We start from the raw sequence: 15,429 nt of genomic DNA, 5'->3' as shown, positions 1-15,429 counted from the left end.
CCGCTCTCCTGATTATCCATTGAACTACTAACTTACCTGTTTGCTTCATCACTGTTCATTGTTGTCTAATAAACCTCCTGTTTACTTTCATCCTCTTTGTCTGAGTGTGCTTCTGTAACATAAATGTAGTATGCAAGGAAAAAACTTAATCTTCTTTCAAAGCAAGATTGAGTTTCTCTCCAGCATGGTATCAGATTTTCCCCACAATCACTGTTCTTGACTTCAATAAAAACTGTAATTCTATTTTAAATATTTTAATTTGAAACACATGAACTACAAACAGGCAACTCTTTTTAATTTTCTATCAGCCAGAGTTGAATCTCAGTTGTGGCCCATTCCCATTCTGCAAATGGCGATACTTGCTGATTTAGATCCAGATTTAAAGAGGGAATGCCTTGTTTGGACAGAGAAACTGGCTGCAGTAATTATATTATGTGGTGTTGCACATCAAATAATTCATGAATGCATCAATGATAAGCAAGAAACAAGTGATTTTTCCCCCAGATTTTCATGTTTATTTAAAAACAAAAAGCCTTTATTTCCATCTAAGCACTGTGAAACATGCCCAAACACTTGCTGTCCAGTGTTCTACTAAAGAAAACCGCACAATATGTATTTGTCTGTGTAATTAATTAGAAACTGTGTTCTCCTTTTCGAAGTCACACTTTTGCTGGATGCCTGGATCACAAAACACTCGCTTGAATCCAGTCTAAACATCTTGTGAAATTACTGTCCCATAAAAACACAAGTTGACATTTGGAGAATCAGTTTTCCTTTAATAAAACAAAGTTCTATATAAAAGGCTATGGCTCATTTTTCAAAAGCGAGAAAGGATATGAACCTATTTCTGGTTTCCATTCAATTATATTCTTGTATTTTTCTTTGAAAAAATACTGCTCTGAGAGGAAACATTCACTATACAGAAAAAGGCTCTGGTTATCAGATATGCTGAATGCGGGTAAAAAACAACAATATAACATTTCCAGAAGAAAAGAAAGTTGCGGAAGAGGCCAGAATAGGGTGCTTGTATTAGTTGGCTTTGGCTCGAAGCTGGGCTCTTTTGCCAGTGACGGCCTGGAAGCCAGTCTTGATGCTGGCTACAGAGCAACGTGAGTGACAGGTTTCACACTGCAGGAAGTAGAGACGAGTGTCCTTCTGCAGAATTGTATCCGGTGAACGACAGGTATGACAAGTCACATATTCCTCTGCGAAAAAGAGAAAATTTAATTTTAATTTGACATTTAAATGAAACTATGGCTGCACAATTATGGCTTATTTAACCAAGATTACAAAGCATAAATCATAGGGAAAGATGTATGTGTCGACTCCATAGCAAATGACAGAAAGATGTTTCACTTGCATGGACAGTTAAATCAATCAAGTGCTAATGGTTACAGCATACATGAACTGCTTTTAAAATGTTTAAGATGTGATATTCAGTTTATCTGAACATGGTCAAATTAAATTGTATCTAGGAGTGTTTGATGAGAGGTAATGGCACAGTACATAAAGGGTTTGAACAATAAAACTGAAATACTGATCAATATAGTGTAAGAAATGTCTATATACAGTCAGGTCTATAAATATTGGGACATCGACACAATTCTAATCTTTTTGGCTCTATACACCACCACAATGGATTTGAAATGAAACGAACAATATGTGCTTTAACTACAGACTTTCAGCTTTAATTTGAGGGTATTTACATCCAAATCAGGTGAACGGTGTAGGAATTACAACAGTTTGTATATGTGCCTCCCACTTTTTAAGGGACCAAAAGTAATGGGACAGATTAACAATCATAAATCAAACTTTCACTTTTTAATACTTGGTTGCAAATCCTTTGCAGTAAATTACAGCCTGAAGTCTGGAGCGCATAGACATCACCAGACGCTGGGTTTCATCCCTGGTGATGCACTGCCAGGCCTCTACTGCAACTGTCTTCAGTTCCTGCTTGTTCTTCCCTTCAGCAAGTGAATTGCATGCTCAATCGGATTCAGGTCAGGTGATTGACTTGGCCATTGCATAACATTCCACTTCTTTCCCTTAAAAAAACTCTTTTGTTGCTTTCGCAGTATGCTTCGGGTCATTGTCCATCTGCACTGTGAAGCGCCGTCCAATGAGTTCTGAAGTATTTGGCTGAATACGAGCAGATAATATTGCCCGAAACACTTCAGAATTCATCCTGCTGCTTTTGTCAGCAGTCACATCATAATACAAGAGAACCAGTTCCATTGGCAGCCATACATGCCCACGCCATGACACTACCACTACCATGCTTCACTGATGAGGTGGTATGCTTTGGATCATGAGCAGTTCCTTTCCTTCTCCATACTCTTCTCTTCCCATCACTCTGGTACAAGTTGATCTTTGTCTCATCTGTCCATAGGATGTTGTTCCAGAACTGTGAAGGCTTTTTTAGATGTTTTTTGGCAAAGTCTAATCTGGCCTTCCTGTTTTTGAGGCTCACCAATGGTGTGTCTTGTGGTGAACCCACTGTATTCACTCTGGTGAAGTCTTCTCTTGATTGTTGACTTTGACACACATACACCTGCCTCCTGGAGAGTGTTCTTGATCTGGCCAACTGTTGTGAAGGGTGTTTTCTTCACCAGGGAAAGAATTCTTCGGTCATCCACCACAGTTGTTTTCCGTGGTCTTCCGGGTCTTTTGGGTGTTGCTGAGCTCACTAGTGCGTTCTTTCTTTTTAAGAATGTTCCAAACAGTTGATTTGGCCACACCTAATGTTTTTGCTATCTCTCTGATGGGTTTGTTTTTTCAGCCTAATGATGGCTTGCTTCACTGATAGTGACAGCTCATTGGATCTCATATTGAGAGTTGACAGCAACAGATTCCAAATGCAAATAGCTCACTTGAAATGAACTCTGGACATTTTATCTGCTCCTTGTAAATGGGATAATGAGGGAATAACACACACCTGGCCATGGAACAGCTGAGCAGCCAATTGTCCCATTATTTTTGGTCCCTTAAAAAGTGGGAGGCACAAATACAAACTGTTGTAATTCCTACACTGTTCACCTGATTTGGATGTAAATGCCCTCAAATTAAAGCTGAAACTCTGCAGTTAAAGCTAATATTGTTTATTTCATTTCATTCATTTCAAATCCATTGTGGTGGTGTATAGCGCCAAAAATATTAGAATTGTGTCGATGTCCCAATATGTATGGACCTGACTGTATGTGCATATATAGATGGTCAATCTTCACTGAATTTACATTCCACTAGTAAGACAGAGTAAAAGGTTGAATTAGCAGAGCAATAGCACAGCTGTACATAAAATATTACAAAGGGCTGTGCGATATTGAAGAAAAATGTGATATGCGATAACTCCTTAAATAATGCGATATTCAATATGCGATACGATAATGCTTAAAGTGTGTAAAATAAACTTAAATTATCTTTAAAATATATTTAAAATGATATAACCTACATGTGTTTCACATTCTTTTTATGACAAGAAAACATCCTTCTAACTTCTGAAAGTGAACATCAGTGTTTTACTGTAGCATAAGAAGTGTTATTTTAACATCAGTGTAAACCACAGGGTTTCAGGTTATCCTACATTAGGTTTATTTAATAAAAGATACTAAATCATAAAATATAAAAATAAAACATTGCTTAGTTTTCACTGTATTAATTAAATATATCCTGATACTTATTAAAGCTAAAAAAAACTTTGTCTTTTGTTCATGACCCCATTTATTGCAAGCTGTTGCGATATGAATATTGCGATATATACATTTGCGATACTTCGATAAATTCGATATATATTGCGCAGCCCTACCCACACAACATAATGGGAGACATCAGGTGTTCAAAAGAGAACAAATTGTTGGTGCGTGTCTTGCTGGTTGATCTGTGACCAGGAGAGTTAGCCTTTATGGTGTATCAAGAGCCATGGCATCCAGGATAATGTTGATATACCACCATGCACAATTAAATGCGCTCCTCGAATCTCCCGTTTCAACCAAAACTGTTCATCGGGAGCGCACCAGATTCAATTTTCATGGTCGCCGGCTATATCCAAACCTTTGGACACTCATGTCATTGCCAAATGTCGGTTTCATTGGTGCCAACAGTGCAAATCTTGGGCTGTAGACAATGTAAAACATGTCCTTAACTTTCTTTCCCACAATCCGTGGGAGTTACAGTGTGGAGAAGCCCCAAAGAGGCTTAACACCACTGATCTGTATAATGACTGGATTGCTCATTGTGTTCTAAACTGCCAGTAGGCGGTGAAGCCACCGGAAGAGTTAGAGCGGCCATCTTACTATTCCCTACTGACAGAATGCATTGATTTACAGCCAAAACATTGACCTAAAATCACCAAATTTGCAGCATCTCAGTATCACAGGATTAGTTTTATGATACATGTAAATAAATTGTTACTTCAGATGTTATCCATGTTATTGTCTTTTTGAGAGGATAAGTCATATATTGAATTGGTTAATGTGTGAGTCTACTGCACAGTTCTGAGGGAATAACAGTGCAGTAGACTGCACTGACACAGGTAACCGATCTAACACAAAATTATATACTATAATTATACTATATTATATTAAAATCCAATACCATGCACCATCTTGGAAATAAAGCAGCCAGTGTTATTTGTCTGAATAAGTTGTATTTTATTTCCTGAATGAGCAACATCTATTTCAGACTCTTAAAGACAGCACAAATTCTATGGCGTTTTTACTAGAATTACTAACAGATACTATTAACTATTAATTGAAAAAACAATTAATTACACAATTTAAATCCATAAACACAACCGTACAAGGCGATTTCAGGTTACACGGCATATATCTTTATTCCGAATTCAGAATGCGCACTTTGACATTTGTAATACATATGCTGAAGTGTCTCGTCCGCCCGCCGAGTGGATGTCCACTACTGTAATGAACATGAACGAAACGTTTTAATAAGCAGGAGAACTTCCCGACTTTAAACAAATAACCATACATGCTTAGAACGTTTGCATTGATATTAAGATACTTATAAAACCGGTGTCTCGTTAGCCAATGTTTTCTCAGTAAAAATCATATAATTTTCTTTTAACTCAATGGAAGGCGTGAGCTTCCTAGGGAAAACCAATATGGCGAATTCACTTTTTATGACATCATGAGCAAACCAGTTCTCTATATAGATCCGTGCTTAACACCCAAACTGTTCTGTGCCCAGAGTGAAGCAGGGAGGTGGATCAGTGATGGTTTGAGCTGTATTACCTACTGTGCTTGATGCATCATGCATCATAATGTAGAGATCTCACTTATCAAACTATTTCTTTATTATCTTTCAATTTCTAAAAAAGGTGAAAAGCTGCATCAAATACTTGAAATATATGTGCAACATCACGTTCATAGCCATGTGAAATGGCAAATCTATATTAGATGCGCTGCCGCGTTAATTTTGCGTGAAAGACCCCACTTTGAGGTAATTTGGAGGAGCAAGTCAGTTAATGTTTTCCTCCACCAGCATCACATAGTGACCTAGTGGACACTGTTCTGGAAGAAGAATGGCTCAAAATCCCTCCGGCCACTGTGCAGGTCTTGTATCAATTATACCCAAAACGAATTGATTCTTATTGGCCGCAAAGGGAGGCCCTACACCAGGGATAGGCAACTTCAGTCCTGGAGGACCACTGTCCTGCAGTTTAGCTACAACCCTAATTAAACACACCTGAATAATGCAATCAATGTCTTCAGGATTACTAGAGAGATACAGGCAGGTGAGTTTTTATCAGGACTGAAGCTAAACTCTGCAGGACAGTGGCCCTCCAGGACAGTTGCCTATCCCTGCCCTACACTAATTATAAATAATTATAATTTATTATACTAATAAATTAATGTTCTCTAAAACCATGCGTTTCAGTTTCATTGTCCAACCCCTGTATATTAGCATGTAATATTGTAACACCAGCTACATATTCATACAGGAGTGTATTTTTTTTGTGGGTGGGGTTGGGGTGTGGTTTTTGGTTATTGGTGTATGGTGTATAATAACCAAAACAAGTATAGGTTCATCAGCGCGCTCCAAAAGTGAGCAACCCATTTAAATTATATTTACCACTTTAAAATGCCATGGAGAATGTCAAACATGATCTAAAACAGCGACATAAACTAAAAAGGCTGATTAAAAGAGGAGAAACCCATCCTGCACCAAAATAAATTAGAAAGCTTTTTAAACTACTCATGAACACCTTTACTAGAATTGATCACGTTCTCGTGGTATATTTTGACTAAAGCCGCGTTTCCACCGCGGGAACTTTCCCTAGGAACTAGGAACTTTGGGGTGGTACTCGGTGTGTTTACACCACAGGAACCAGGGTCTAAATGAAGTTCCGGGTAAATATTTCCCCCTCCGAAAGTCCCTGCTGGCGAGGTAGTACTTTTTCAAAGTTCAGGAACTTTCGGGGGTGGGACTTGTGCGCTGAACATGCTGATTGGTTATGTCCACGCCGCATTTTGATTGGATGACTACACGCAGCATTCTATTTTAACCGGCATTTAAAAAAAATCTATTGTGGTTCGTGGCTTCATGCAGTAAGAGTTGTCTGTCTGCAAATATGGAATTTAATAAATAAATAAAAAACACAGCTGGACCGACGACGAGGTTCAGGCTTTATTAAAGGGTTAGTTCACCCAAAAATGAAAATAATGTCATTAATGACTCACCCTCATGTCGTTCTAAGCCCGTAAGACCTCCGTTCATCTTCGGAACACAGTTTAAGATATTTTAGATTTAGTCTGAGAGATTTCTGTCCCTCCATTGAAGCTGTATATACAGTATACTGTCCATGTCCATAAAGGTAATATAAACATCATCAAAGTAGTCCATGTGACATCAGTGGGTTAGTTAGAAGTTTTTGAAGCATCGAAAATACTTTTTGGTCCAAAAATAACACAAAATAAGACTTTATTCAGCATTAAATTCTTTCCCGGGTCTGTTGTCAATCTGCGTTCAGGACTCCGCAGTGACGCTGCTGACGTAAGACGCTGATGACGTGTTATCTGGTGCGCCCGAGCTTCGTTTACAGTCTGAGGAAGACGCACGTTATATTCAAGCTATTCTACATTGTTTGCGTGGATATCATTTTTTTAATGGTGCGTAAATGTGCATGTCGCGGATGAGACACTTTTACAGCGTGCGTCTCCCTCAGTCTATAAATGAAGCTCGAGCGCACCAGATAACACGTCATCAGCGTCTTACGCCATCAGCGTAACTGTGAAGGATTGACAACAGACCCGGGAGAGAATACAATGCTGAATAAAGTCTTATTTTGTGTTATTTTTGGACCAAAAAGTATTTTCGATGCTTCAAAAACTTCTAACTAACCCACTGATGTCACATGGACTACTTTGATGATGTTTATATTACCTTTATGGACATGGACAGTATACTGTATATACAGCTTCAATGGAGGGACAGAAATCTCTCGGACTAAATCTAAAGTATCTTAAACTGTGTTCCGAAGATGAACGGAGGTCTTACGGGCTTAGAACGACATGAGGGTGAGTCATTAATGACATTATTTTCCTTTTTGGGTTAACTAACCCTTTAAGCGTATTTGTGTAACAGGAAATTTTCTGCCCGTTCGTCCCAGCCGTCTCACGGTCAATGTCCGCATCGTCTAATTTTATAGCATTACGAGCTTTCTTAACACGCTTTAGTATCAGTGCTCGTCTCTTTTCTGCCGTTTTGTTAATTACCTCGTTAGTAAACCAATACATCACAAACAACTGCAGCACAGTTTGAATCCCCTCCATACTTATTATAAATGTGGCGCTCAAAACTGATTACTGTCCACCGCAGACTGGGAGGAGCAGTTGCGCGCAGTTTATAATCTTCCCAGTACTTTAGACCGCGGTGTAAACGCAGAAAGCAACCGGTCTGGGGCAAAAAAAAGTTCCTGGGAAAAAAGTTCCTTGGACAAATTGTTCCGGGTAATTTCGGTGGAAACGCGGCTTAACTTGTTTATAGAAATTTTAATAGATAATCTGTAAAGGGAATCGTTTTTAATTTACAACTGTGACATGTTGTAGCTATAGTTTCTATGTGTAGGCTGCTATTTTTCATAACATAACACAAGACAAAAACTACTCCCTTGCATTCATACATTCAAAATATTTGACTTACTTATATATCTTCTCAAGACATTCTCTATTTGTTTCTGTTGAAAGCGTCCTTTGATAACAAGCTGGTTATTTCCATCTATGGAGCCACTAGATATAAGAAGACATTTCTTTAGTTAGAGAAAATCACTTTTTCACATCCGACAATTATGGAAATGCAATTAAAAACTCACCATGTTCCTAACTCGGCTAACAGGAATGCCAAAAGATGTTTGGGCTGTCGATGCAACCTGAAGATGAAAAAAGTAAACATGCAAATTTAATAGACAAAATTGGGCCAATAAACTAGAATCACTGGTTTGATTATATTTACATATTGGTAAATGATAAAAAAAGGGTACAAATGAAAGAAAAGGTACTGTTTGCACTGTTTGGTTCCATAAACTCACAAACTTTTCCATTATCCACATTCTGAATACATGCGTGTACACACCTTTTCAAAATATAAATATAATATAAAATCAAGAAGATTTTAAATATATTTTTCAATGTTAAAAGTTTTTTTTTATACAAATATCATGAATTATTTTTACTTTTATATTTTAATGTATATGTCATATAATTCGGTTATTTATTAATATAGAAACATCATGTCATTAACAATTAGTTTTTTTCTTGACAATTTTAAAAATTACCTTATAGAGTCATGAGGGTTTTACAAGTATGTTTTTCATTTCTTATACTTTTTGTGTTTGTTTGTTTGCATTTTAGTGCACTTGATTTTGATTTAGCAGACAAATATTTTTCAAATATTCATTTGATCCTTTTAATGCAGATTTATTTTATTATGATATTAGGACAGTTGTCTCACCCTGACAAGTCCCTTTAAATTGAATCTTCAGAAATTAAAACATGCTTCAAAGAAATAAAAATGACAAACAAAAATGTTTGTATTCAAGTCATTGTTGGTATGAATTTTTTGTGCAGCTGTATTTGTAATGTATTTTTGAATACATTAAAAGGTAGGACAAAAATAGCGTAATGTGTGACTGACCAATATATCATCCATTGTACTATTTCCTAGAAAATACATTGTCAAAATTTTCTTTTCTTTTTTTTTAAAGACTGTAAGCATTCCTAGTTTTCTCTAGAACCCAGACTCAACAGACATGCTAAGTGTTTGCACTCACAGTTTGCAGATGTCAGTGAAGTTTACAAAAGATGTTTTCTTTGTCCCAACTCGGACCACCTGAGGCGGCTTCATCACAAACTTCCTCTTCTCCCCTGCAACCATATCAGGGTTTTTCTCCCTCATGATGTTAAACACCCGGCTCAACAACTGTAAAGACGCAGACAAGTAAATAATGTAATAAATTAAAGGAAAACCTTGTAACAAACACTGGATAGAGTGATGTGTGTGCGGTAGAAAAAGAGAGAAAGTGCTCATCATATGATTCAACTTCATACCTCATCATAAGTGTAATCTCTCTTCGAACCTGCCCATGCTTGGCCTGACTGTGAACTGAATGTGATGCCTTCTGTGCTTTTATCATCCTCGATGACTGTAATAAAATATAAGCGAAGAATTCAGACATTCAAATATTTAATCAGCACAAAAAATATATATGTCAAACTCTGTGATTAGAAGAGTCATAATTTGAAACAGTACATCATGTTGTGGTGCATTAAAACCCTTAACAGATTTAAGTTTTGATTTAAATTATCTACTGTTGTAGCGTTCTAATAGTAACAGGCAGACCGTTCCACAGTTTTGGCGCTGCAACTACAAATGCCCGGTCACCTCTAAAATCTAATTTTGTCCTTGGAACGTTTTGTCCTTGGTTTGAGGATCTCAGAGACCTCCCCGAGCAATGTTCCGACAAGAGATCAGTAAGATAAGATGGCGCCAAGCCATTTGGAGATTTGTAGACCATTAAAAGAACTTTAAAATCAATTCTGTAGCAGTCCGACAACCAGTGTAATGGAATTAGGGATCTGGATCGTATTTTTTTTTGCTGACATATATAACAAAACATATGTAGAATAGAAGTTGACTTGCAAAAAAGTTACATGTAACTGATCTGAGATGTTGTTAAACATCTGTTAAAGCCAGTTTTGAGGCTGGTGTGATGGCAGTCCATGCCAACTGTTATACACACACTGTAACTTCTAACTTTTATTATAATTTTTTTTAATTGTATGAATTATGCAGCACATTCTAATTAAATGAAGTGTGTTCATACCATCTTTTCCACAGTGTCTCTCTCCTCAAAAAATTCCACTTTTTTTTTTTTTTTACCTGGAAGCATCAAGTCCAAATCATCTTCCTCCATTATTTCCTGCTGGTCTCCCTCAATTCTCAGCTCCTGGTCACCAATAAAATGAAAAGAGTCAACAGCTGTTAGAAGAACTATCAAATACAATAAAATATGCTTAATGGGCACATTGGTGATGGGAAGTCCAATTCTTTTTCCACAAACTTGTTCTTTTAGACAGTTTGTTTCAATAACCGGACCGGGAATTTTTCTAAATTTTTAATGTGGGTTTAACTATATTGTTTAATTGATATTTTACTCTTCTTTTCATGTTTCTTGTTTCTTTTGTTATGTAAAGCACAGTGGTCAACTTCTGTTGTGTTTAATTGTGCTATATAAATAAAGTAAAAGAAAGAAAGAAAGAACAAACCAGTTAAAAAAAGACAATGCACAAAATAGGGCTTTTCACACTGCACTTAACCGCTTCGCGAGTTCGCGTTGTGGTCGCATTACCACCTTGGGTGTGTCCTTGGATTCCATTTACCCAGGGTTAAGAATGACCCGGGGTCAACCATTTCAGGTGTGAAAATCCCTAATAAGAGCATTCTATCAAATTATTAATTTTAAACGTTAGTACAAAGTAGTTAAAGATGCTTAATATGAATTGGGTCTGATTTTTTAAATAATAAAATTTGTTATGCAGCACACTCTAAGTGATTAAAGTCGGCAATAAAACAGAAGTTGCGATTGTCTTTTCTTCCCCATTGCATGTCCAAGTGAAACGCAAACAGATTTTTAAAAATGTTTTTGATTAAAGATTACGAGGACACATAAATATTTTTTTAAATAATGATATGAATGGATGGACAAATCATTTAAGTGTTAGTACATAGTACTTATAGACAGTTGAAAGAGGGTCCCGTTTAATTATCCAGCTATATAGGCTACTGGTCACAGAAAACTCGGTAAACAATTCCCTGACAACATCCTTATAAACAACTGCTAACCTTCATGCCTTCTTCAATGTCATTTTCAAACACCTTCTTTGGTTTCTTTTTCTTCTTTTTCTTATTTGAGAAGTTCAGATCATCTAAATCATCCGAAGGCTCTGTAAAGATAGTTGTAGAACAGTGTCATAAAGGTCCAATCTCAAATGGCACATTATAGACAAACTCCTTCACACATGCAATTAACTTTTCAGGGTTGTGGTTTAAAACCTGTTAGCCTTCACCAGAGCGAGGACGCTCTGAAGCGTTTTTTTTTTTAAATAGTTCAAAGTTACTATCAGATTTAATGTTATTACCTTGACAAACTATACATCATTAAAAATATATAAGTCTCACGTTTCAGTATTTGACCACTATTGTATTCTGAGAAACTTATAGTGACAGTTATGTCTTAATTTGTGTCAGGATTTATGTAATGAAAAAATGAGTCGATACCTTTAATGTGAATTATGAGCATCAGCGCGTCCATTCATAAAAAAACTCCGGTGGTGTTGTCATGAGAACGCGTGACAAAACAACGTTCCTCAGGGCTTTTGGCTCAAAAATGTGCAGATTTGGAGAAATATTGATATATTCTCATAGGTTTACATCAGATTTCTATAGACAGGAATAATATTTATTGAATTTATATCAAAATGCGTCCATGTAATCATATGCGCGCTGGATACTCTGATGTACTGTGTTTTCAAACCATACAGAAGACTGAGGGCGCCAGAGATACACAGAATAATCCATATACGGATGCACTGCACATGAAGAAGAGCCCTACCATGTGACCTTCCAGGACGTCACTTACATAAACACAGCTAGCTTTCAGAGATCGTTGTAACATGCAGATAAAGATGTTTTGAAGACAATAAACATGATTGCAATGATATTTGATTTACCTGTGTTCTTCGAGCCATGTCAGGTATTTTTATAATAATAGATTATATGTATAATGTAATGCTAATCTATATAGACTTTACAATAGTGCAGAATAACATAAACTCATTTATTTTCTGTCTGATTTTCTTTTCTGAAGCCAAATAAGCTCATAGAAGATTATTTAAAACACTCGACTTGCGCTTTAAAGTAAGTTTGGAGCACAAACAAGGGTTTTAATCTCATAAATTGTCGTGTATTGATGGTGTGCTAAGCTAACATGCTAGCTAGCTCTCTAGTTGCACCTGCCATCTAGCTGTTATTTTTTATGATTTTTTTCTAAATCGGAATGCTTACTGAAATATTTATTTATTTAAGAAAGGCATTTGATACAGTTATAAATGTGAAATGTGAGAACTATGAAAGAAATTAGGGGGTGAAACGGCGTGAATAGCCAGATCGTTAGCCATTATAATGGAGACAAGGGAAAAGCATATTTATGGCCATAAGCCGGCTGGAGAGGTGTGAATGAGTGCAGGAGAGACTGACACTGAATGGGGCTCGTTTGCACCACAAAAAAATAGAGACAATAGACTGAATAGATGCTAATAGATGACAAAAACACAAGTTTGCATTTTAGAGTCAATTCAAAATAAAGTCATTTGAGATGATCTTGAAAAACATTTAACAAAATACAGAGTTTTAGACTTATCACCTTCAAATTTTAAATATAACATGGTCAGACATGTGGCTTTAGCTGGAGTGCATTTCTAGAGTGCTGACGGGCCAACTTCAATTTAATTTTCATGAAGATGTTTCATAAAAATACATTTCTAATAACTTACACAACTTTGAAGCTATTCATAATTTTTTTTTCATTATGACAATAATTCATTCTACATTTCCAATAAAGTGCCAGGTGTCAGCTTTCAAATGAGATCATGCTTGTGCTTTTAGGACAAAGGGTCAATTAACTGAATCTGTTTTAGGTTCAGAATGCAATTTCTGGGGATTTTTCAAAAATGGCGCTGAAGGCTAACAGGTTAAATACATTTGTTGAGAAACATGAATAAATCCATTGCCACGGTACAAGAGAAAAGCAAAACACTTAAAGGGATAGTTCACTTTAAAATTCTGTCATCATTTACTCACCCTCAAGTTGTTTCAAACCTGTATTAATTTATTTCTTCTGCTGAACACAAAGAAAGATATTTTGAAGAATGTCGGTAACCAAACAGTAGTCTGTACCAATTGACTTCCATAGTATTTTTTTTTCCCACTATGGAAGTCAATGGGTACAGACTACTGTTTGGTTACTGACATTCTTCAAAATATCTTTCTTTGTGTTCAGCAGAAGAAATAAATTAATACAGGTTTGAAACAACTTGAGGGTGAGTAAATGATGACAGAATTTAAATTTTAAAGTGAACTATCCCTTTAATGGTTTATGATAATAAAATGACAACTAATTATCAAACTTGCATCATCTCTCTCACCATTTATCTTGACATCATCATCTTCAGGGTCCATGTCTCGCTCCTCTCCTGCTTCAGGCTCAACTTCTCTCTGTTCGACCTGTTGGGTTTCCTCTCCAAGCCCATCTCCATCTTCGTCGAGCATGAAGGGCTTCTTCTTCTTCTTTTTCTTCTTTGATGAAGTAGGGTCGAATAAAACCTGAGGACACATAAGGCACCAGAATCATTTGCTAAAGCATGCGTTCTTTATTAGTTTTTTTTTGTTTATTAGTTTATTTGCATTTTATACAACTAGAAATACGTAATAATACAATAAAAAAAACACCAAATGCAGCCTATAGCACGTTATAATCAATACTGTAACTGCACTCATAACTATCCCAAAGTCACAACATTGAATATCAAATTTTCCACTCAACTGAATATTACCAAAATACAAATAGACCACCACAGTACGTTACCTCGTCTTCTGACATGATGATTGAATTAGATATCAATGATGTTCGTCCTGTTAAATGTCGTTCGCACGGTTGCGACTAACGTTACTGTTACTCTTAACGTTATCCACTGTCCTCTTGCATCAGCACACGTGAGCTTAGCAAGCGTTCTTTCGACGACAAAACTATTTCATCTCAACGACAGGCGCTTTTCCACTGCATGTTACGGCTCACTTTTTGAAGGGGTTCCACTGTGTACACTACAGTAAAGTTACCTAGTACCTGGTACTTTTTTTTAGTACCACCTTGTACCCAGCAGCAGACAACGGAAGTTCAAAATGCTTGATCGGCCGTCACGTGATGCGTGATTCGCGTAGACTTCAGATAGTTCCAGGAAGTGAATCGGCGGATATTCAAATACATACAGAGACAGAACCGTGATTTTTGGTCATTTGTAGTCAATAAATGCATTGATTTACAGTATCTATATAATACACCGACATGTTAATGTAGTATGTGTATGTAGTTACACCAATGTTGTTTTTAAAAGATAAAAATCTGCGAATATTATAAGGTGTGGTGTCAGCGTTGCCTGCCTTGTGAACATATTCCTGGCTAACGTTAGCTTTATGTTTACCTTGGTTAAATACCGTGTTTCAGTTTTTTTGTATTTGTATGTTCTTAAACTTGTATGTTAGTTATGGGCAATCACGTCATCTTCACTATTTCCCAAGGACAGGAGACCTGCAGGTGACAGGAGATTGTTTAATATATATATTAATTAATTAATTAATTAGTGAAATTGAATTAATCTTAATGTTTATTCTTATGCACTTATTACTAGGCCTATATAAATTAATACATAATAGATTCCATACTAAAACAAAACATGAATCATATATAGCCTGTTATTTAATATATAGCCTATATATACTGTTATACACATAATCATATACTATATAGACTTTTGCACTGATTCAACTTGACGCTGCTCCCACTTGCCCAAAAAAAGAAACATGTTTTGTTTCATCTGACCATATAACCTGTTTGAAGTTCCAGCAGTGTCAGTTACTTTTCAAACGTTCTATGAAACAAAACAACAACAAAAAAAGCTTTTTTTGGCAGCAAATATTTAATATGGGTTTGGTTAATACAGGGATAAAAAAAGTACCCCATGTGTAAAATGAAATGCTCTGCTGTACAGTCGAGCTCAGAATTAATCATACCCCTGGTAAATATGATCAAAAATGGCTGTAAAAAATAAATCTGCATCGTTTATCCTTTTGATTTTTCATTAAAAA

The 15,429-nt window shown here is 36.3% G+C and overlaps 1 protein-coding gene across 1 annotated transcript; it reads right to left on the bottom strand.

Moving 5' to 3' along the window:
• Positions 1-247: 247 nt before the first annotated feature.
• LOC307011897 (eukaryotic translation initiation factor 2 subunit 2-like) lies at positions 248-14,874 on the bottom strand. Its single transcript, XM_079637983.1, has 9 exons — positions 14,153-14,874; positions 13,713-13,890; positions 11,353-11,453; positions 10,390-10,456; positions 9,558-9,652; positions 9,281-9,429; positions 8,324-8,380; positions 8,155-8,240; positions 248-1,205 (listed from the first exon to the last, which is right to left on the bottom strand). Exons 1-9 carry the CDS (start codon positions 14,165-14,167, stop codon positions 1,030-1,032), a joined length of 924 nt encoding a protein of 307 aa, XP_079494109.1. The 5' UTR covers positions 14,168-14,874; the 3' UTR covers positions 248-1,029.
• Between the last annotated feature and the right edge of the window lie 555 nt (positions 14,875-15,429).

Source organism: Phoxinus phoxinus (assembly GCF_949152265.1).
Source record: "Phoxinus phoxinus genome assembly, chromosome: 15".
Lineage (NCBI taxonomy): Eukaryota > Metazoa > Chordata > Actinopteri > Cypriniformes > Leuciscidae > Phoxinus > Phoxinus phoxinus.
Note: the sequence above shows the minus strand (reverse complement) of the source record. Positions and strands in the feature narration are given on the sequence as shown.

Coding starts and splice junctions, on each gene's coding strand:
- LOC307011897 (XM_079637983.1), bottom strand. Junction 10,457..11,352: donor ACATTGAAGAAGGCATGAAG/GTTAGCAGTTGT, acceptor ATTGGTGACCAG/GAGCTGAGAATTGAGGGAGA. Junction 9,653..10,389: donor TTTGGACTTGATGCTTCCAG/GTAAAAAAAAAA, acceptor ATTTTATTACAG/TCATCGAGGATGATAAAAGC.